The following is a 21,364-nucleotide window of genomic DNA, read 5'->3' on the forward strand; positions in this document are numbered from 1 at the left end:
CCTTGCCCTTACTCCTGGCCCTGCCTGAGCACAGGCAACTCATTGCCACCTCCAGCAGCCACGGAGGGGACACTGTCCCCCGGCAGCCGAGCTCAAGCTCTGGTTTCCGGCCCCTTGCATGGAAAGCTGCAGGGAACCACAGCTCGGCGCGGCTGAGGCGGGAGGGGCTGGGGCCAGCTGCTGCATGCTGCTGCCTTGTGCCCGCAGGGGACAAGCTGTGGTGGGCAGACCAAGCCTCGGAGCGGATGGGCACCTGCAGCAAGAGGGACGGGTCGGGGGTGCGGGTGCTGCGCAACAGCACCACGCTGGTGATGCACATGAAGGTCTACGACGAGAGCCTGCAGCAAGGTCAGCAGGGGCTAGCAGGGGCTCTGCAGGGCAAGTACCACCTCAGCCTCTCTGCCAGCCCCTGGCCCGTGCTGGCCAGGTGGTCCTGTGAGCCCTGTCCCTTCTTGGCCAAAGCCTGGGCCCCACTCTCCGGCCAGGTCATAGCAACATGGACACAGAATTGTTTGGGATGGAGGAGACCTCCCAGATGCTCCAGTCCAACCATTGCCCAGCTCTGCCAGGGCTGGGGCTGACCCTTGGCCCTCAGCACCACAACTCTGCCTTTTGCAGACACCCCCCAAAAAGGATGGGCATTCAGCCACCTCTCTGGGCAGCCTGTGCCAGGCTTTGAGAACCCTTCCAGGGAAGAAGTTGCTTCTGATGTCCAACTTGAACCTCCCCTGGGGCAACTTGAGGCCATTTCCTCTTGTCCTGTCCCTTGTTCCCTGGCGGCAGAGCCCAACCCCCACCCGGCTCCAGCCTGCTCTCAGGGAGCTGCAGAGAGCCAGGAGGTCTCCCCTTGGCCTCCTCTTCTCCAGCCTCAACACCCCCAGGTCCCTCAGCCTCTCCTTGCCAGCTGGCACAGAGCATTCCTGTCCTCTGTGGCTGCCCTCAGCAGTGTTGTCCCTCAGCCTCTCCCCAGTCGCCCACAGCCCTGGGGGGGTTTGTCCTCTGTGCCCTGGCTGCCTCTCACCCCTTTTGTCTCCTTGGCAGCTGGAACCAACCCCTGCAGCCTCAACAATGGAGACTGCTCCCAGCTCTGCCTGCCCACGTCTGAGACCTCTCGCTCCTGCATGTGCACCGCAGGCTACAGCCTCAAGAGTGGGCAGCAGTCCTGTGAAGGTGGGCAGCACCCTAGCCCCCGACCCTGACCACCCCCTCAGAGCAGAGAGAGACTCCCCTGGCCATGCCCACCATGTCCTGCAGCTCCACCGGTGCCACACAGCTGTGTGCCAGTGCAGTGCCCAGGGACTGGTGACTCCTCGCTCCAGCTGCCCTGTGCCTCCCTGCATCCCCTGCATGAGGCAGGGGGCTCAGGGCACAGCTAGACCCTGGTGTGAGCTGTCCCTGTGAGGGTCTGGCAGCAGCAGGCATTGCAGGGGGGCACTGAGGGTTTAGTGGGAAGAGGGCAGCACACTGGGACCCTTGGTGGGCAGTGGGTTTGGGTTACTGACTTGCCACCACCACCAGGAACATTGTTGGCTCTGCACAGCCCCAGTCCCTGCCCAGTTTGCCACCATCTCACTCAGGAGAGAAGAGCTCCTCCTACCCCAGCTCCCTGGGCACTGCCAGGGCCTCTCAAAGGCTGTTTGTGTGCAGAATGTTCCGGCTGGTTTTGGAGTGGGCTGGCAGAGCTGTGGCACCATCTGGGTCAGGGCAGGGGCTGAATACCAAATGCTTGCCCTGACCCAGATGCAGCTCAGAGCCTTTGCCAGGGTTGGGAGTGGAGGTGGCTCTGGAAAGGGCCTCTTTTGTGCCTCCCTGTGCCCTGGGAGCCCCCCTTGAAGGGGCTGCTTCGGAGCTTGCAGCCCTCCAGGGAGGTCCAGGCAGGGCTTTGCTGGAGCCCATCTCATCCATCCCATCCCACCTCATCTTGTCCTATCTAATCCCATCCCACCCAATCTCATCCCTGTGCTTCACCACGGAGCTGCTGTTGTGGTTTTCCATGAGCTGGGGCCATTGGCTGGGACACTGTGGGACACACCTGGCTGTTCTCTCTTCCCTGGCACAGGCGTTGGCTCCTTCCTGCTGTACTCAGTCCATGAGGGCATCCGTGGCATCCCCCTGGATCCCAACGACAAGTCAGATGCTCTGGTGCCAGTGTCTGGCACCTCCCTGGCCGTGGGAATCGACTTCCATGCAGGTGACAAAGGGACTGGGAGAGCTTGGAAGGGGGAATCACAGAACCATGGGATGGGTTGGGTTGGAAGGGACCTTAAAGAGCATCCAGTGCCAACCTCCTGCCAGGGTCACCTCCACCAGCCCAGGCTGCTCAAGGCCTCATCCAGCCTGGCCTTGGACACTTTCAGGGAAGAGGCATCCACAGCCTCCCTGGGCAACCTGTGCCAGTGTCTCCCCATCCTCACTGCCAGGACTTTCTCCCTCCTCTTCACTCTCAATCTGCCCTCTCCCAGCCCAACGCCATTATCCCTCATCCTGGCATTCCCAGCACCTGCCCAAAGTCCCTTCCCAGCTCTCCTGCAGCCCCTTCAGGCACTGGGACCATGAAGGGAGCCACCACCAGACCAAGGAACATCTCTGAGCAGCTCTGGGTGCGGGAGGGGTCAGCCCAGCTCTGTGTCCCCTTCGGAGTGACCCAGGGGTGGTCACTGACAGCCACACTCCTGCTCCCCAGAGAACGACACCATCTACTGGGTGGACATGGGGCTGAGCACCATCAGCCGAGCCAAGCGGGACCAGACGTGGCGCGAGGATGTGGTGACCAACGGCATCGGGCGCGTGGAGGGCATCGCCGTGGACTGGATTGCAGGTGAGGGCAGCGCCAGGGCAGCAGGGTCGGGGGCAGGCAGCGGCAGGGTGGGGGGCAGGCAGCGGCAGGGCGGGCAGCTGGGGTGGCTGCTGCTGCTCACAGCCCTCTCTGCAGGGAACATCTACTGGACGGATCAGGGCTTCGACGTCATCGAGGTGGCCAGGCTGAACGGCTCCTTCCGCTACGTCGTCATCTCCCAGGGCCTGGACAAGCCGCGAGCCATCACGGTCCACCCGGAGAAGGGGTGAGGCAGGCACAGAAGCCACCCAGAGGGGGCCATCAGCTGGGGTGGGCACGTGCTGGAGACCCCTAGCACCCTCCTGGCAGAGCCCTTTGTGCTGAGTGGGGAAGGACTCACTCCTGGGTCTCCTGTCGCACCAAGGGACAGGGTCCAAAGCAGCTGAGTTTAACCCCGTGGGTGCTCCTGGTGGCTTCCTGGATGCCAGCATCTTGGAACACCTAAGTGGAGCCTCCCCAGAGCAGCTCCAGCTTCAGACAGGGCCAGAGGGCTGCAGGCTGCTGGTGGGCTCCATGGTGCCATCCCCACAGGTACCTGTTCTGGACGGAGTGGGGGCAGTACCCCCGCATCGAGCGGTCGCGGCTGGACGGCTCCGAGCGCGTGGTGCTGGTGAACGTCAGCATCAGTTGGCCCAACGGCATCTCGGTCGACTACGAGGTAGAGTCTCTGGCTGGGGCTGCCCAGGAGTCTGTGGCCCCTCGGTCCCTGCTTGCGGGGGGGGGGTGGGGGAGCTCTAGGGGCACCACCACCTCCCCCCTTAGGCCCTGGAGTCTCCTCCCCAACGCTGGGGAGGGTTGTGCAGGGCAGTCAGCAGACAACTTCAGACCTTCTGCCAGACGTGGTGGGAGGCATGAGGGGTGTCCTAGTGCCACCCCCTGCTTGCCCGTGGCTGACCGGGTGGCCCCCCCAGGATGGGAAGCTGTACTGGTGTGATGCCCGCACGGACAAGATCGAGCGCATCGACCTGGAGAGCGGCGAGAACCGCGAGGTGGTGCTGGCCAGCAACAACATGGACATGTTCTCCGTCTCCGTCTTCGAGGAGTACATCTACTGGAGCGACAGGTAGGGGGTCCCGGGGCACTGCTGCTGCCAGGGGTGCCACGGGCACCAGCAGCGCAGAGGCTGGCGAGCGCCGCGGGGCAGGGGGCAGAGCTGGGTCCCGCCGTGAGGTGCAGCTGCGGCGAGATCCGCTCTGGCTGCTCACCACCCCTGGGCCTTTCTTAGGACTCATGCAAATGGCTCCATCAAGAGAGGCAACAAGGACAATGCCACCGAGTCGGTGTCGCTGCGGACGGGCATCGGTGTGCAGCTCAAGGACATCAAAGTCTTCAACCGGGCCCGGCAGAAGGGTGAGCGCAGGCTGTGGTCCCTCGCAGCATCTTAGGGGTCGTAAGGGAGCAGCTGAGCAGCGAAGGGCCACCGAGGCTGGGCTCTGGCAGCAGGCTGCGGGGCAGGGACAAGCAACTACAGCGCCCTCAGGGAGCTGCTCAGCTGCTTTCCTCAGCCCCTTCCTTAGGCAGCAGTGCGGAGTGGTTGGGCAGGAACACACAGAGCTTGCCCAGCCCCTCAGACCGCCCCCACGACCCTCCCTAGGCACCAACATCTGCGCCCAGAACAACGGCGGCTGCCAGCAGCTGTGCCTGTACCGCGGCGGCGGGCGGCGGAGCTGCGCCTGTGCCCACGGCATGCTGGCAGAGGACGGGCAGGGCTGCAGGGACTACGACGGCTACCTGCTCTACTCGGAGCGCACCATCCTGAAGAGCATCCACCTGTCCGACGAGAACAACCTCAACGCCCCCATCAAGCCCTTCGAGGACGCCGAGCACATGAAGAACGTCATCGCCTTGGCCTTCGACTACCGCTACGGCTCCAAGGGCAGCAACCGCATCTTCTACAGCGACATCCACTTCGGCAACATCCAGCAGATCAACGACGACGGCAGCGGGCGCAGGACCATCGTGGAGAGTGAGTCCCTCCCCTCCCCTCAACTCCCCTCCCCTTCCCCTCCCCTCTTCTTCCCCTGTCCCTTCCCCTCCCTTTCCCCTTCTCCTCCTCTTTCCTCTCCTCCCCTTCCTCTTCCCCTTCCCCTTCCCTTCCCCTTCTCCTTCCCCTTCCCCTCCCCTTCCCCTTCCCCTCCTCTTCCCTTCCCCTTCCCCTCTCCTTTTCCTCCTCTTTCCCTCCTCTTGCCCTCCCTTTGCCCTCCCCTTCCCCTCCCCTTCCCCTTCTCCTTCTCCTTCCCCTTCTCTTTCCCTTCCCTCCCCTCCCCTCCTCTCAACTCTCCTCCCCTTCCCCTCCCCTCTTCTTCCCCTTTCCCTTCCCCTCCCTTTCCCCTTCTCCTCCCCTTCCCTCTCCTCCCCTTCCGCTTCTCCTTCCCCTTCCACTTCCCTTCCCCTTCTCCTTCCCCTTCCCCTCCCCTTTCCCTCCTCTTTCCCTCCTCTTTCCCTCCCTTTGCCCTCCCCTTCCCCTTCTCCTTCCCTTCTCCTTCCCTTCCCTTCCCTTCCCTTCCCCTCCCCTCCCATCCCCTTCCTTTCCCCCTTCCCCAAAGGCTTTTCCAGAGTCATTGAGCTTGCAAACTCCTCTAAGGCCATCAGGTCCAACCCTCAACCCAGCACCTCCATGCCCACTAAACCATGTACACAAGGGCCACATCCCCATGGTTTCTGAACACCTCTAGGGGTGGTGACTCCACCACTTCCCTGGGTAGCTCTGGCTGGTTGAGGTGGGGCAGGCAGCCTGGCCAGGAGGATGGGGCTGGATGTGACCCTCTGCTCTCCTGGCCTGCAGACGTGGGCTCGGTGGAGGGCCTGGCCTACCACCGTGGCTGGGACACGCTCTACTGGACCAGCTACACCACCTCCACCATCACCCGGCACACCGTGGACCAGAGCCGCGTGGGGGCCTTCGAGAGGGAGACTGTGATCACCATGTCAGGGGATGACCACCCCCGTGCCTTCGTGCTGGACGAGTGCCATAAGTGAGTTGGTACTGATGGTCCAATCTCCCATCCGTGGCTCCACCTGGTGCCAAGGCCAGCGCCCAGGCAGAGCCCCCGCCCTGCAGTGTGTGGGGGGCACAGGTCCCCAGCAGAGGCCCCCAGGGAGGGGGAGCCCCAATCCAGCCGCTTCACAGCACCATAGAATGGTTTCAGTTGGGAAGGACCTCTGAGGGCATCAAGTCCAAGCATTGACCCAGCACCACCAGCCCATCAGCACAGAAACTCCATCCCACCTGGAGTTCATCACCCAGGGTGCCCACTTACCCACCCAGGGTACCACAGGGTACCACATTTGCCAGCTGGCTCGTTCAGCCCTTCTGGAGGGTCTCACCTCTCCCTGGAAGCCCTACAGCAGCAGAGAGATGCCCTGACCCAGCCTGTGGGTGGCTACCAAACCACCAAATGCCTTTTCCCTTTCCAGCTTGATGTTCTGGACCAACTGGAATGAGCAGCACCCAAGCATCATGCGTGCCACCCTTTCTGGTGCCAACGTGCTCATCATCATTGACCAGGACATCCGGACCCCCAACGGCCTGGCCATCGACCACAGGGCTGAGAAGATTTACTTCTCTGATGCCACCCTGGACAAGATCGAGCGCTGCGAGTACGACGGCTCCCAGCGCCACGTGAGTCCAGGGCTGTGCCAGGGCCACGGCAGGGAGGGGGGTGCCAGAGGAAAGCAGAGCCCCTGTGGTGTGCAGGGAGTTGGGCACATGGGTATGGAATCACCCAGTGGATCTCTGGACATCACCCAGTCCAACCCACCTGCCAGAGCAGGGGCACCCAGAGAAGGCTGCCCAGGACGGAGTCCTGGTGGGTTTGGAATGACTCCAGGGATGGAGACTTGTCCACCCCTCTGGGCAGCCTGTCCCACGCTCCAGCAGGTTCAGTTCCTCCTGACATTCCAGTTTGTGCCCACTGCCCCTTGTCCTGTCCCTGGGCACCACTGACACAAGCCTGGGCCCATCTTCCTCCACTGAGAAACTCCTCGCTGGGCTTGCAGCCGGGGTGGTGCTGAGTGCCCACTGCCAGGCTGCACCACGCTCGTGGTCCCTGTGTCCTTCAGGTGATCCTGAAGTCGGAGCCTGTGCACCCCTTTGGGCTGGCAGTCTATGGGGATTACATCTTCTGGACGGACTGGGTGCGCCGTGCCGTGCAGCGTGCCAACAAGTACGTGGGCACCGACATGAAGCTGCTGCGCGTCGACATCCCCCAGCAGCCCATGGGCATCATCGCCGTGGCCAACGACACCGACAGCTGTAAGGACCCCTCCCTGTGCCCCACCTCCTGCCCTGCACTCCTGCCACAGCTCTGCCCCTGCCCGGCAGTGCTGCTCCTTCAGCCCTGAGAGACAGAGACAGGCTCTAAGGTCCACCCTGCAGCCCAGCACCACCACGGTCACCAGACCCTGTCCCTGAGTGCCATGGCTGTGGCCCCGGGTTCCTTGAACCCCTCCAGGGATGGGCACTCCACCGCCTTCCTGGGCAGCCTGGTCCAGGGCCTGACCACTCTGGCAGGACAGAAATTGTTCCTCATGGCCAACCTGAACCTGTCCTGGGGCAGCCTGAGGCTGTCTCTGCTCATCTAATGCTAGGGAGGACCCAAGTGCAGGACCCAGCACCTGACCTTTTCAGCCTCATAGCAGTGACCTTGGCCATCTTCAGCCCTTCCCACCACCCTTCCTGGCCTGTCAGTGCCATTCTGGGACCCTCATACCAAGGTCTGGCTGTTTGCAGACCCTGGGCAGGCTGAGGAAGGAGACAATTTACCCCTTTTGTGCTCTTCCTGAGGAGACCTGGGGCAGCTGAGTGCTCCCAACTCCAGCATTCCCTGGAACCCCATCTGAAGAGCCTGGGGGGAGACCCAAAGTTCCTCCCCCCAGCAGAGGACAAGGCCAGGCTGGATGAGGCCTCGAGCAGCCAGGTCTAGCTGAGAGGTGTCCCTGCCCATGGCAGGAGGTTGGAGGAGCTGAGCTCTGAGGTCCCTTCCAACCTGTTGCGTGACAGCTGAGAGGTGTCCCTGCCCATGGCAGGAGGTTGGAGGAGATGAGCTCTGAGGTCCCTTCCAACCATTCCGTGGTTGTGTGACAGCTGGCAGTGCCCCTGTGGTGACTGCTCTCTGCCCCTCCCAGGTGAGCTGTCCGCATGCAGGGTGAACAACGGTGGCTGCCAGGACCTCTGCCTGCTGACGCCCAAGGGCCACGTCAACTGCTCCTGCCGCGGGGAGAGGGTCCTGCAGGAGGACTTGACCTGCAAAGGTGGAGATGGGGAGCTGGAAGTGGGAGCTGCTGGGGGTGGGGAGGGGAGGTTGGGCTCCTCCTGGCCGAGCTGACGCTCCTGCTGCCCTCCCCAGCCTTGAATTCCAGCTGCAGGCTTCACGACGAGTTCGAGTGTGGCAATGGAGACTGCATCGACTTCAGCCAGACCTGCGACGGCGTCGTGCACTGCAAGGACAAGTCTGACGAGAAGCAAACCTACTGCAGTAAGGTTCCTCCTGCTGCTGCTTTGCTCAAACGCCCCCAGCACCCTGCCCCAGCTCTCTGCTCCCCCCCAGCCACAGACAGGGCTCCTGGGTGTCTCCTGCTGTCCTTCCCTTGCCCAGGGTGTCCCCTCCCTGGAGGTGTTTCAGGCCAGGCTGGATGAGGTCTGGAGCAACCTGGGCTGGTGGGAGGGGTCCCTGCCAACCCGTTCCATGGTGCTGTGCCTTGCCAGCTGGGGTTTAAGAGCTGTGGATCTCCCCTGGCTTTAGGAGCAGGCTGGAGAGTGAGAACATCCTGAGCTGCCCCAGCTGCAGCTGCCACTGCCAGCAGCCCCGGGAAGGGACTGTGCTGGGGGAGGGCTCTGCTTGGCCTCACACCGTGGCCACCACACCACGGAGCAGCCTGCCCGGGGAGGCCCCTGAAGAGCTGAGATCTGGAGCTTCCAACCCAACCCTTGTGCTCACCTCCTCTTCCTCCTTTTTGTCCTACTCCCCCTGTCCTCCTTTTCTTCTTTCTACTGTCCTCCTCTTCCTCCTCTTTTTCCTGTCTCCCACTTCCTCCTGTCTTTCTCTTCGTCTTTCTACTGTCCTCCTCCTCCTCTTTCTCCTCCTTCTGTCCTCTTTCTCCTGTCCTACTCTTCCTCCTCTTTTTCCTGTTGCCCATTTGCTCCTCCTGTCCTTCTTTTCCTCTTTCTCCTGTCCTCTTCCTCCTCTTCCTCCTCCTTCTGTCCTCTTTCTCCTGTCCTACTTCTGTCTTCCTCTTCTTCATCCACCTGTCCTCCTCCTGTCCTCCTTTTGCTGCCCTGCTCCTCCTGTCCTCCTTCTCCTGTCCTCCTTCATCCACCTGTCCTCCTCCTTCTCCTTTTCCTGTCCTCCTCCTCTTTCTGTCCTCCTTCTCTTGTCCTTCTTCTCTCCTCCTCCTCCTCCTCCCCTCCCCCCGCCCCCGCGCAGGCAGCCGCCGGTGCCGCCGAGGCTTCCTGCACTGCATGAACGGGCGCTGCATCCCGAGCCGCCTCTGGTGCAACGGCGCCGACGACTGCGGGGACAACTCTGACGAAGTGCCCTGCAACAGTAAGCCCCCGGAGCCGCTGCTGGCCACCAGCCAGCCTGCCGGGCACGGGCACGGGCACGGGCACAGCAGCTCTGGGAGAGTCACTTTTAGCTTGACAGGAGCAGAGCAGAGCCAAGGGCTGACCCTTGTGCCACCAAGCTCTTGGAAGGAAGCTCCACGGCAGCTGGGAGGAAGAAGTCCTAGACCCAGAGCCTCCTGAGAGGCTTTGGCACCCAGCAGGGGCACAGGATGATGCCAAGGGGCAGTGTCACCATGGCACAGCACCCCCAGAGGGCTGCAGGAGCCTACCTGCTTGCTTCAGAGCTGCTGGGGAAGGTCAGGAGCTTCCCGGAGCCCGTCCAGGTCTAGTAGTGACTATGCAGGAGGTTCCCTGAGCTCATCCAGGTCTGGTACTGACCCTCCAGGAGCTTCCCTGAGCCCATCCAGGTCTGGTAGTGACCAACCAGAAGCTTCCCTGAGCCCATCCAGGTCTGGTAGTGACTATGCAGGAAGTTCCCTGAGCTCATCCAGGTCTGGTAGTGACCAACCAGGAGCTTCCTTGAGCCTGTCCAGGTCCAGTACTGACCATCCAGAAGCTTCCCTGAGCCCATCCAGGTCTGATAGTGACCATTCAGGAGATTCCCGGGACAGAAGAGTTGAGCTGGGGAGGAGCCAACATTCCCTGGGGGAAGGGATCAGGCGGTGCTGGGCACCACAGGAGCGGGGCCACAGGGCACGGACTGAGACCTCCCGGCCCAGCCTGACCCCTGCTGGGGGTTCTTGCAGAGACCAGCTGTGCCCCCAGCGAGTTCCGCTGCCGGGATGGGAGCTGCATCGGGAATGCCAGCCGCTGCAACCAGGTCATCGACTGCCAGGATGCCTCGGATGAGATGAACTGCAGTGAGTGTGCCCGCAGCACTGCCTGGTGCCAGCATGGCACCTCGACACCCACCGCCCCTCACAAGCGTTTAACTGGTCCCAGCAGCTCGGGATGCTGGTGGACAGAGTGCCCCCGGTGCTGCCAAGGGGTGGGCAGCGGGGCGAGGGCTGTGCCAGGCCATGGGTGCTGTGCCATTGGGTGAGCAGTACCCCTCAGCCTGGGCTCCTGCTCTGCTTCCTTGCAGCTGCCACTGACTGCAGCAGCTACTTCCAGCTGGGGGTGAAGAGGTTGAGCTTCCAGCCCTGCGAGTCCACCTCGCTCTGCTACGCTCCCAGCTGGGTCTGCGACGGTGCCAACGACTGTGGGGACTTCTCAGACGAGCGCAACTGCCCCGGTGAGTGGCACAGCCCTGGTGAGTGGCACAGCCCTGGCACCGAGTCCAGCTGCCAGCCCAGCACCACCACGTGCCTTGGGGCTGTGTGCTGCTCACAGGAGCTGTTGTCTTTTGCCTGCACTGCTCTACCGTGGAGGGGGCTGTGGGGTCACAGAAGCTTTCTAGGGGGGGGATCTCTGGGTTGGGAGGAGGCAGGGCCTGTCTGTGCCACCCTCCTTACTGCTGTTCCCTTCCCACAGCAGGGGGAAGGAAGCCCAAGTGTCCTGCCAACTACTTTGCCTGCCCGAGTGGGAGGTGCATCCCCACGACCTGGACCTGCGACAAGGAACCTGACTGCGAGAACGGCGAAGATGAGACCCAGTGCAGTGAGCGGCAGGGTGGGACAGTGAGGGACCCGGGGGCAGCTGGGGGGGCAGTGAGGGACCCGGGGGCAGCTGGGGGGGCAGTGAGGGACCCGGGGGCAGCTGGGGGGCAGTGAGGGACCTGGGGGATAGCTGGAGGGGCAGTGAGGGACCCAGGGCAATGAGTAGCAGGGTGAGACAGAGGAGGGACCCGGGGGACAGCTGGGGGGCAGTGAAGGACCTGGGGGACAGCTGGGGGGGCAGTGAGGGACTCCAGGGGACAGCTGGGGCTGAGCAGGACCTGAGGTTTTCACTTGAACTTAAGGAGGGATCAGAGCCTGGAGCAGGCTGCCCAGAGAGTTTGTGGAGTGTCCTCTGGAGAGCTTCCAACTGCCCCTGGCCATGGTGGCCCTGGGCAAGCTGCAAGCTGCTGGGTGCCCAGCTGGAGCAGGGTGGGGTTGGACTGGGTGGGCTCCAGAGGTCCCTGCCAGGCCCCCACCCTCCTGTGCTGGGATTCTGAGCCACAGCCCCTGTGCTCTGCTGCTGTGTCCTTCCCCTGACATCCTGGCACCAGCCAAGCCCTGACCTGTCCTCTCCTGCTCCCCCAGACAAGTTCTGCTACCCGGTGCAGTTCGAGTGCAACAATCACCGCTGCATCAACAAGCTGTGGGTGTGCGACGGCGCCGACGACTGCGGCGATGGCTCGGACGAGGACAGTCGCTGCCGTGAGTGCCCCTGCCCTGCCCTGCCCTGCCCTGCCTTGCCCTGCTGCTCGCCCATCTCTGTGTGCTCCAGCCCCATCTCGGTGCCCTCCTGCCCTCTGTCCATCCTCCCACCCTTGCTGTACTCACTCTTCCCCTGGGTTCCTGGGCTTCCCTTCAGACATGGGGAGGACACTCAGCCCGGCTCTGCAGCAGGGGGGATGGCTGAGTGCCCTCTGTCCTGCCTCTGCCCTGCCCAGAGCTGACCACTTGCAGCGCGGGCTCCTTCCACTGCCCGGGCAGCCACGTCTGCGTGCCCGAGCGCTGGCTCTGCGATGGGGACAAGGACTGCGCCGATGGAGCCGATGAGACCCTGGCTGCTGGCTGCTGTGAGTCCCCCAGGGCTGGGGCACAGGGGCTGAGGGGCAACAGAGCTCCGAGCCTGGAGATGCTCAAGGCCAGGCTGGATGGGGCCTTGAGCAAGCTGGTGCAGGAGGTGTCCCTGCCCATTGAAGCTCAACGACCTTTAAGGCTTCTTCCAACCAGCCCCATGCTGTTGTCGCTACAGTGCCTGGGTGCTGTTCACAGACCTGGGAGCTGGGTGGGGGTGAGGAGGTGGGACTCCCTGCTCCCTCAGCATCCCCGGGGTGCAGGCTGGGGGTGCCAGGGCTGATGGAGCTGACTGCCTGCAGTGTACAACAACACCTGCGACGAGCGCGAGTTCCTGTGCCGCAACCGCCAGTGCATCCCCAAGCACTTCGTCTGCGACCACGACGACGACTGCGGCGATGGCTCCGACGAGTCCCCCGAGTGTGGTGGGTGCTGTCCCTGGGGTCAGAGAGCACAGCCAAGGCACCTCCTCTGGCACAGCATCTGGGCTCCCTGGGTTGGGGGATGGGATCCCGAAAGGTTGTCCATGATTGTGGCATTGTGAGCTCCAGGCGAGTGGTTGGACTCGATCCAAAAGGTCTCCTCCAGCCTTGGCACCAGTGTGGTTCTGTGGTCCTGTGGTTCCACAGTCCTGTGGTCCAGAAGGGATTTGATAGGAGAGAAGGGTGAGGGGGAACCAGGAGAAGGAACAGGAAGGGGGTCAATGCTGGAGTGCCACAGGAGAGCTGCTCTGCCAACCACAGGGCATCCAGAAAGTCATTCTGCAGACACCCAAACCCATCTGCCACCCTGCTGGCACTGCAGTGCAGCCTGCAGCTGCATTTGGGCACCTGTGCCACAGGCCCGTGGTGCCCTGATGCCCCCCACTTGGCTCCCGAGGGTGGGCCCTGCCCTCTGAGCCAGCCCCCTCTGAGCCAGCCCCTCCTGCAGAGTACCCAACCTGTGGCCCCAACGAGTTCCGCTGCGCCAACGGCCGCTGCCTCAGCAACCGGCAGTGGGAGTGCGACGGTGACTTTGACTGCCACGACCACTCGGATGAGAAGCCCAAGAACCCTCACTGCAGCAGCCCAGGTACCCCCGGGGCCAGGCTGGGGGGTGGCACTGTCTCACCCACCCCACGCTCACCACCACCACATCTCTCCTTTTCCCCTTCCTTTCCCCCTTCCTTTTCCCCTTCCTTTAATTTCCTTTCCCCTCCCTTTCCCCTTCCTTCCTTCCCCTTTCCTATTCCCTTTCCCTTCCCCTTTCCCTTTCCTTTTCTCCTTTCATTTCCTCTTCCCTTCTCCCTCTCCCTCTCCCTCTTTCTCTCCTCTCCAGAGAACAAGTGCAACGACTCCTTCTTCCTCTGCAAGTCCGGAAAGTGCATCCCAGAGGCTCTGCTCTGTGACAACAACAACGACTGTGGGGATGGCTCAGACGAGCTCAACTGCTTCATCAATGAGTGCCTCAACAAGAAGCTGAGTGGCTGCTCCCAGGAGTGTGAAGACCTCAAGATAGGCTACAAGGTAGGGACCTGCAGGCTTCGATCTCAGACTGGATCTAAGGAAGGAATTTGGGATGTTGAGGGTGGCGAGACGCTGGTGAGCTGCCACATCCCTAGAGCCATCCCAGGTCAGGCTGCTGAAGGCTTTGCTCAGCCTGCTGTAGTTGAGGATGTCCTTGCTGGCTGCAGGGATTTGGCTTCCAACCCCAACCAGTCTGGGATTCCACGAGGAATGCTCTCCCAGCTTGCCCAGGGTCACAATGGCATGGGGGGGTTGGAAGCTCTCCAGAGAAGCAGGCTCCACAACCTTTCTGGGCAGCCTGCTCCAAGCCTCCAGCACCCTCACACCTAAGCTTCTCCAAGCTGTCCACAGCTGAGCCCGAGCCCATCCCGTGGAGATTCCTGTCACGTCCCAGGCTGCAGCTCCTGGCTGTCACTAACAGCTCCTGGTTGCCTCCCGCAGTGCCGCTGCCGCGCCGGGTTCCGGCTGAAGGACGACGGCAGGACCTGCGTGGACATCGATGAGTGCTCCACCACCTACCCCTGCAGCCAGCGCTGCATCAACACCCTGGGGAGCTACAAATGCCTCTGCGTCGAGGGCTACAGGCTCAGGCCTGACAACCCCACCAGCTGCAAAGCTGTCACGGGTGAGAGCCAGGGCGGCTGCAGGGGGCAGGGAGCAGCTCCTGGCAGCCGCCAGGGGCTGCCAGACTCGGAGTCGGTCATAGAGCTCTGCAAGTCAAAGTGGCTGCCCCTGACTCCGGGGGAAGATCTGGGGTGCAGTGGGGCAGGGGATCTGCCCACATCCCAGCTTCCTCACAGCTCTGCTGCTTCCCTGTGCAGGTGAAGAGCCCTTCCTCATCTTTGCCAACCGCTACTACCTGAGGAAGCTCAACCTGGATGGTTCCAACTACACCCTGCTCAAGCAGGTGGGAGCAGCAGGGGACATCAGCCCCGTGGGGTGGGGCTTTAGAATCGTAGAATCAGTCAGGGCTGGAAGGCACCACGAGGATCTCATCCAGTTCCAACCCCGCTGCCATGGCCAGGGACACCCTACCCCAGAGCAGGCTGCCCACAGCCTCATCCAGCCTGGCCCTAAACACCTCCAGGCACAGGCCCTCAACCACCTCCCTGGGCAACCCATGCCAGGCTCTCACCACTCTCATGGTGCAGAACTTCCTCCTCACCTCCAGTCTGAACCTACCCATCTTCAACTTCACTCCATTCCCCCCACTCCTGTCACTCCCTGACAGCCTCAAAAGTCCCTCCCCAGCTTTTCTGTAGGCCCCTTTCAGATCCTGGAAGGCCACAAGAAGGTCACTTTATTGGGGCTGGAGAGGGGGCCTGGGGGTGGGAGAGCAGCTCAAGCTCTTGGCTTCAGGTGCAGCTCTGTCTGAGGGGTGCAGGAGGTCCTGGGTGAGTGTGGGCAGGGCTCGGGGCCGTTGGCTGCTGAGCTGTGAGCTGTCCCTGCAGGGGCTGAACAACGCCGTGGCGCTGGACTTCGACTACCGCGAGCAGATGATCTACTGGACAGACGTCACCACGCAGGGCAGCATGATCCGGCGCATGCACATCAACGGCAGCAACGTCCAGGTGGGCACTGAGGAAGCCCCCCTGGGTGCCCTCTGCTTGGGCAGCTGGGCTGCACCTCACCTCCAGCTCAGAGGCTGCCTGAAGGGGCCCTGAGCGTCACTAGGGCCACCAGGGAAGAGGGCACAGGCCCTGCTGCGGGGCTGCCGTTGAGGTTGTTCTGGGGATGTTTTGCAGCAGCATCCTGGGCAGAGGTGGGCTGCATGGTGCCCAGGAGCAGTGGGCAAGGAGAAGGAGACTGGGCAGGGGGGTTGCAATTGGTGGTCTCTGAGGTCCCTTTCAACCCAAGCTGTTCTCTGATGACCTGCAGAGACGATGCTGGGTGGGGGGAGGCTGTTGTCATCTCTGGGGCACCAGGGCAGCCCTGGCTGCTCCCTGTCCAGCCTCAGCATCTCTTATTCTCTGGCAACAGGTTCTGCACCGCACTGGGCTCAGCAACCCTGATGGGCTGGCAGTGGACTGGGTTGGGGGCAACCTGTACTGGTGTGACAAGGGCAGGGACACCATCGAAGTGTCCAAGCTGAACGGTGCCTACCGCACCGTGCTGGTCAACTCCGGCCTGCGCGAGCCCCGGGCACTGGTGGTGGATGTGCAGCATGGGTGAGGGCCTGGGCACCTGCAGGGGTGGGCTGGTGGCCTCTGGCTTGTCAGGGGTTTGGATGCGAGAAGGGAGTGGGCTGGGAGATGAGATGAGGCTGGGAAATGGGATGAGGATGAGAGATGGGATGAGGCTGGGAGAAGGGATGAGGATGGGAGGTGAGATGAGGATGGGGGAAGGGATGGGGCTGGGAGAAGGGAGGGGCTGGGAGAAGGGAGGGGGCAGTGAGATGGGATGAGGCTGGGAGAAGAGAGGGGGCTGGGAGATGGAATGGGGCTGGGAGAAGGGAGGGGGCAGGGAGAAGGGAGGGGGCTGGGAGAAGGGATGAGGCTGGGAGAAGGGAGGGGGCAGGGAGATGGAGTGGGGCTGGGAGATGGGATGAGGCTGGGAGAATAGAGGGGGCTGGGAGATGGAGTGGGGCTGGGAGATGGGATGAGGCTGGGAGATGGGATGAGGCTGGGAGAATAGAGGGGGCTGGGAGAAGGGATGAGGCTGTGAGAAGGGTCAGAGCCAGGAGCTGGTCCTTGCTCACCTCTGTGATGTTCCTCTGCCTCTCCCTGCCCTGCACCTGCGAGCCTGAGCTTAGCCACAGCCAGCAGAGCGTGGCCACCGCCGGGTCCTGGGCCAGACCCAAACTCTCTCTGCTCTCCTGCCCCCAGTTACCTGTACTGGACGGACTGGGGGGACCACTCGCTGATAGGCAAGATCGGGATGGACGGCAGCAACCGCAGCGTCATCGTGGACACCAAGATCACTTGGCCCAACGGCCTCACGCTGGACTACATCAACAGCCGCATCTACTGGGCCGACGCCCGCGAGGACTACATCGAGTTTGCCAGCCTGGACGGCTCCAACCGGCACACGGGTGAGTGCCCCACGGTGCCCAGGGGCCCTGTGCTCTGCTTTGGTCGTGCAGTCGTGGAATGGGTTGGGTCGAGTTGGGAAAGCCCTCCCAGGTCATCCAGTTCAACGTCAACCCAGCCCCACCGTGCCCACCCAAACGTGGCCACAAGTGCCATGGCCACGGGTTTTATGGAAGACCTCCAGGGATGGGGAGTTCACCACCTTGCTGGGCAGCCTGTACCAGGGCCTAACCGCCCTGGCAGGACAGAAATTGTTCCTCATAGCTGACCTGAACCTGCTCTGGGGCAATCCGAGGCTGTTTCCTCTTGTCCTGTCCCTTGTTCCTTGCAGAAGAGCCCAGTGCCCAACTGGTTCTTCTCCAGCCTCAACACCCACAGCTCCCTCAGCTGCCTCTCCCCAGCCCTGTTTTCCAGGCAGGAGCAGGAGCCAGGGCTGCTAGGAGTGGTCCTCAGCTGCAGCAGCTGCTCTGGTACAGGGCAGGGGTTTGGTCCCTGCAGAGCTGTGGGATGGGTGCCCAGGGCAGGGGTTTGGTCCCTGCAGAGCTGTGAGATGGGTGCCCAGGGCAGGGGTTTGGTCCCTGCAGAGCTGTGGGATGGGTGCCCAGGGCAGGGGTTTGGTCCCTGCAGAACCGTGAGATGGGTGCCCAGGGCAGGGGTTTGGTCTCTGCAGAGCTGTGAGATGGGTGCCCAGGGCAGGGGTTTGGTCCCTGCAGAGCTGTGGGATGGGTGCCCAGGGCAGGGGTTTGGTCTCTGCAGAGCTGTGGGATGGGTGCCCAGGGCAGGGGTTTGGTCTCTGCAGAGCTGTGAGATGGGTGCCCAGGGCAGGGGTTTGGTCTCTGCAGAGCTGTGGGATGGGTGCCCAGGGCAGGGGTTTGGTCCCTGCAGAGTGTGAGATGGATGCCCAGGGCAGGGGTTTGGTCCCTGCAGAGTGTAAGATGAGTGCCCAGGACAGCCCTGACTCAGCTGCCCTCTGCCCTCCGCAGTGCTGAGCCAGGACATCCCCCACATCTTCGCCCTCACCCTGTTCGAGGATTACATCTACTGGACAGACTGGGAGACCAAATCCATCAACCGGGCCCACAAGACCACGGGGGCCAACAAGACCCTGCTGATCAGCACCCTGCACCGCCCCATGGACATCCACATCTACCACCCCCACCGCCAGCCCGACGGTCAGCACCGGGCAGCTGCGGCAGGGGCAGTGCGGCAGGGCTGGGCACTGCGTGGGAAGGGGCACTGGGCTGGGCAGGGGCAGCAGCAGGCGGTGGTGAGAAGGCTCCTGCAGCTGGTGGTCCACGAGGGTCTCCTGCCCTCGGTGTGACCCAGGATTGTCTCCTACTCTCCCCAGTTCCTAACCACCCCTGCAAGACCAACAATGGAGGCTGCAGCAACCTCTGCCTGCTGTCACCGGGCGGGGGACACAAATGTGCCTGTCCCACCAACTTCTACCTGGGCAGTGATGGCAAGACCTGTGTCTCCAACTGCACAGCCAGCCAGGTAACAGCCTGCCCCTGCCTTCTGGGTGCTGGTGGGTGCTGGTGGGTGCTGGTGTGTTGTAGCCTCCTCCAGGAGCAGGCAGTGCCCTGCTCTGTGGCGCATCCCAGCAGATGCAGGCTGCAGGGGCCTGGGGCATGCTGGGGTTGTCCCCATCCTGGGGCAGCCCTCAGCAGCTGCCTCCTGTCCCCAGTTCGTCTGCAGGAACGACAAATGCATCCCTTTCTGGTGGAAATGCGACACCGAGGACGACTGCGGGGACCGCTCCGACGAGCCCGAGGACTGCCGTGAGTGTCCCGGGAGGGCTTCTGGCACTGCCCCTGCAGCCAGTGCCCAATGTCCTGCTGCTGCTTGGGTCCTGAGGTAGCCTGGTTCTGGGACAGCCCAGCTCTGGCATAGCCTGGCTCTGGGACAGCCTGGCCCCAGGATTAGCCCTGCTCCAGGACAGCCCAGCTCTGGGACAGCCTGGCCCCAGGATTAGCCCTGCTCCAGGACAGCCCAGCTCTGGGACAGCCTGGCCCCAGGATTAGCCCTGCTCCAGGACAGCCCAGCTCTGGGACAGCCTGGCCCCAGGACAGCCCTGCTGCTCCCTGCTCAGCTCTGGCAGAGAGGAGCCTGTTACCCCCTTACCAGGAGGGTTACCCCCTTACCAGGGCTCAGAGAAGCAGGAGAAGTCACTGTCCCTGCGGAGGGCATTACCCTGTAGAGGAAAACAGCCACCTGCTGCCCTTGGAGCAGTTGCCCCTTCACCGTGCCAGAGCCCAGGGCTGGGTCCTTGCTGAGGTTTGTCCCCCCAGAGCAAACATTTTCCCCTCTCTACCTCACCTCCACAGCTGAGTTCAAATGCAGACCAGGGCAGTTCCAGTGCTCCACTGGCATCTGCACCAACCCAGCCTTCATCTGCGACGGAGACAACGACTGCCAGGACAACTCGGATGAAGCCAACTGTGGTAGGTTCTCCTCCTCCCCCTCTTAGGGCCCTCAAAGCCCAGCAGGGCTGCAGCTGAGGTGCTCCATGGCAGCTTTCCCTCTCCCTGCCCAGACATCCACGTCTGCCTGCCCAGCCAGTTCAAATGCACCAACACCAACCGCTGCATCCCTGGCATCTTCCGCTGCAACGGGCAGGACAACTGCGGGGATGGGGAGGACGAGAAGGACTGTCGTGAGTAGGGGGTGGGGGCTCAGGGACTCCTGGAAGGGCTTGGGTTGGAAGGGGCCTTAAGAATCATCCAGTGCTGACCCCCTGCCATGGGCAAGGACACCTCTCATCATCCCAGGCTGCTCAAAGCCTCATCCAGCCTGGCTTTGAGCACCTCCAGGGAGGGGGCATCGCTGGTATAGTGTCAGGGTGTGGCAGACCCTCCCCCCAGTGCCTCTGGCTGACTCTGCTCCTCACTGCTGCAGCGGAGGTGACCTGTGCCCCCAACCAGTTCCAGTGTGCCATCACCAAGCGCTGCATCCCCCGCGTCTGGGTCTGCGACAGGGACAACGACTGCGTGGATGGCTCTGACGAACCTGCCAACTGCAGTGAGGACCCCTGGGAGCTGGGGGGGGGGTGTCCTAGAGGGTTCACCACCCTCATGGGGTAGAGCTTCCTCCTAATGTCTCAGCTCAATCCAGCTGCTCCCAAAGCCCTCATCCTGGCACTCCCAGCCCTTGTCCCAAGTCCCACTCCAGCTCTCCTGCAGCCTCTCCAGGCACTGGAAGCTGCTCTGAGGTCTCTCTAGCCTTCTTCAGGCTGAACAGTTCCAACACTCCCAGCCTGGCCCCACAGAGGAACTTTTCCAGCCTCTGATCATCTTCCTGGCCCCTTCTGAACCCTTTCCAGCAGCTCCATGTCCCTCTCATGCTGTCATCTTGCTCCCCCCCCAGCCCAAATGACCTGCGGGGTGGACGAGTTCCGCTGCAAGGACTCAGGCAGGTGCATCCCTGCGCGCTGGAAGTGCGACGGAGAGGACGACTGCGGCGACGGCTCCGACGAGCCCAAGGAGGAGTGTGGTGAGCAGGGGCTGGCAGAGCAGCTCAGAGGGCAGCTTGTGCCCCTCAGTCCCTAAATCACAGCATGGTGGGGTTGGAAGGGACCTCTGGACATCGTCCAGTCCAACCTCCCGCCCCATCCAGAGCAGAGTCACCCAGGGCAGGGCACACAGGAACACATCCAGATGGGGTTGGAAGCTTCCCAGAGAAGCAGATTCCAGCACCTCTCTGGGCAGTCTGCTCCAGGCCTCCAGCACCCTTCTGTTACCTCTGCACGTTTAGATGGAACTTCTGATGACAGAGATGTCCCAGTGCCCTCCACAGCCCTTTGCTGTTCCCTCTCAAGCAGTTCCCTGCCCTTCTTTAACTGGAGAACCCAGAACTGGCCACAGTATTCCAGATGAGGCCTCACCAGGGCAGTTTAGAGAGGGATAAGAACCTCCCTAGACCTGCTGGCCACACTTCTTGATTCCCCTCAGGAGCTGATTGGCCTTCCCTAGGGTCAGGCTGCCTTGGCTGTGGCTGTCCCCTCCAGTGTGCCAGAGCTAGGAAAGCTTTAGCTGCGACTAGAGCACCCTGCTGGGCACTGTGCCCATCCCTCCCCTTGTGCTGAGAGCCTTGGAATCTCGAATGCTGGAGAAGACTTCCGAGATCCCCAAGTCCAAGCAGTGACCCAACCCCACCCTGGCCACCCAGCCCTGTCCCCAGGGTGACTCCTGGCCCTGTCTGCCCCCCCAGATGAGCGAACCTGTGAGCCCTACCAGTTCCGCTGCAAGAACAACCGCTGCGTGCCAGGGCGCTGGCAGTGCGACTACGACAACGACTGCGGTGACAACTCTGACGAGGAGAGCTGCAGTACGTGTGCCACCTGCCCCCACTGCTGCCAGCCCTGCTGCCAGGGCTGCCAGCCCTGCAGTGCAGCACGTCGAGGCCCACCAGCCCTTCTGCCAGTGCTCCTGGAGCAGCCTGGCGCTGGCAGCTGGGCAGCTGCAGGAGCAGCTTCTGCTGCCTAGCCAGAACGAGTCTGGTGCTGGGGTCTGGCTAGAGTGGTGCCACAGCCAGGGCTAGGAGAGCCCCAGGGGGGATAGGTGAAGGGGAGAGGTGACCTGTGGGGCTCCTGAGTGCCTCATCCACCCACGGTGCAGCAGCTTTGCTTCGGACCATCAGCCCTGGGCGCTGGGCAGCCTGGCAGGCAGCAGCCTGTGCTTTGGCCTGGGAAGGTGGTGGGGACAGATGGAACTTTTGGGACGGGAGCTGTGGAACTCCTTGGACCTAGGCCAGCCTGTGGGACA

The 21,364-nt window shown here is 62.7% G+C and overlaps 1 protein-coding gene across 2 annotated transcripts in view; it reads left to right on the top strand.

Annotated features, from left to right (window-relative positions):
• LRP1 (LDL receptor related protein 1) overlaps positions 1-21,364 on the top strand; it is an 85,864-nt gene that overhangs the window by 53,985 nt on the left and 10,515 nt on the right. The window contains exons 33-68 of one of the 2 annotated variants that reach the window (XM_064141508.1): positions 208-348; positions 1,042-1,170; positions 2,060-2,191; positions 2,684-2,818; positions 2,933-3,062; positions 3,368-3,494; positions 3,748-3,899; positions 4,062-4,186; positions 4,431-4,802; positions 5,622-5,811; positions 6,254-6,458; positions 6,899-7,091; positions 7,964-8,089; positions 8,185-8,313; positions 9,262-9,381; positions 10,148-10,261; positions 10,486-10,635; positions 10,875-11,012; positions 11,585-11,701; positions 11,938-12,066; positions 12,370-12,492; positions 12,998-13,138; positions 13,385-13,572; positions 14,014-14,197; positions 14,394-14,479; positions 15,024-15,143; positions 15,553-15,740; positions 16,398-16,603; positions 17,585-17,773; positions 17,950-18,098; positions 18,289-18,382; positions 18,929-19,045; positions 19,138-19,257; positions 19,500-19,622; positions 19,968-20,093; positions 20,811-20,927. In XM_064141508.1, the coding sequence (XP_063997578.1) occupies positions 208-348; positions 1,042-1,170; positions 2,060-2,191; positions 2,684-2,818; positions 2,933-3,062; positions 3,368-3,494; positions 3,748-3,899; positions 4,062-4,186; positions 4,431-4,802; positions 5,622-5,811; positions 6,254-6,458; positions 6,899-7,091; positions 7,964-8,089; positions 8,185-8,313; positions 9,262-9,381; positions 10,148-10,261; positions 10,486-10,635; positions 10,875-11,012; positions 11,585-11,701; positions 11,938-12,066; positions 12,370-12,492; positions 12,998-13,138; positions 13,385-13,572; positions 14,014-14,197; positions 14,394-14,479; positions 15,024-15,143; positions 15,553-15,740; positions 16,398-16,603; positions 17,585-17,773; positions 17,950-18,098; positions 18,289-18,382; positions 18,929-19,045; positions 19,138-19,257; positions 19,500-19,622; positions 19,968-20,093; positions 20,811-20,927 (5,325 nt within the window). The remainder of the gene's footprint in view (positions 1-207; positions 349-1,041; positions 1,171-2,059; positions 2,192-2,683; positions 2,819-2,932; positions 3,063-3,367; positions 3,495-3,747; positions 3,900-4,061; positions 4,187-4,430; positions 4,803-5,621; positions 5,812-6,253; positions 6,459-6,898; positions 7,092-7,963; positions 8,090-8,184; positions 8,314-9,261; positions 9,382-10,147; positions 10,262-10,485; positions 10,636-10,874; positions 11,013-11,584; positions 11,702-11,937; positions 12,067-12,369; positions 12,493-12,997; positions 13,139-13,384; positions 13,573-14,013; positions 14,198-14,393; positions 14,480-15,023; positions 15,144-15,552; positions 15,741-16,397; positions 16,604-17,584; positions 17,774-17,949; positions 18,099-18,288; positions 18,383-18,928; positions 19,046-19,137; positions 19,258-19,499; positions 19,623-19,967; positions 20,094-20,810; positions 20,928-21,364) is intronic. The other variant, XM_064141509.1, reaches the window with a different exon arrangement.

Source organism: Pogoniulus pusillus, unplaced genomic scaffold (genome assembly GCF_015220805.1).
Source record: "Pogoniulus pusillus isolate bPogPus1 unplaced genomic scaffold, bPogPus1.pri scaffold_58_arrow_ctg1, whole genome shotgun sequence".
NCBI classification, from domain to species: Eukaryota; Metazoa; Chordata; class Aves; order Piciformes; family Lybiidae; genus Pogoniulus; species Pogoniulus pusillus.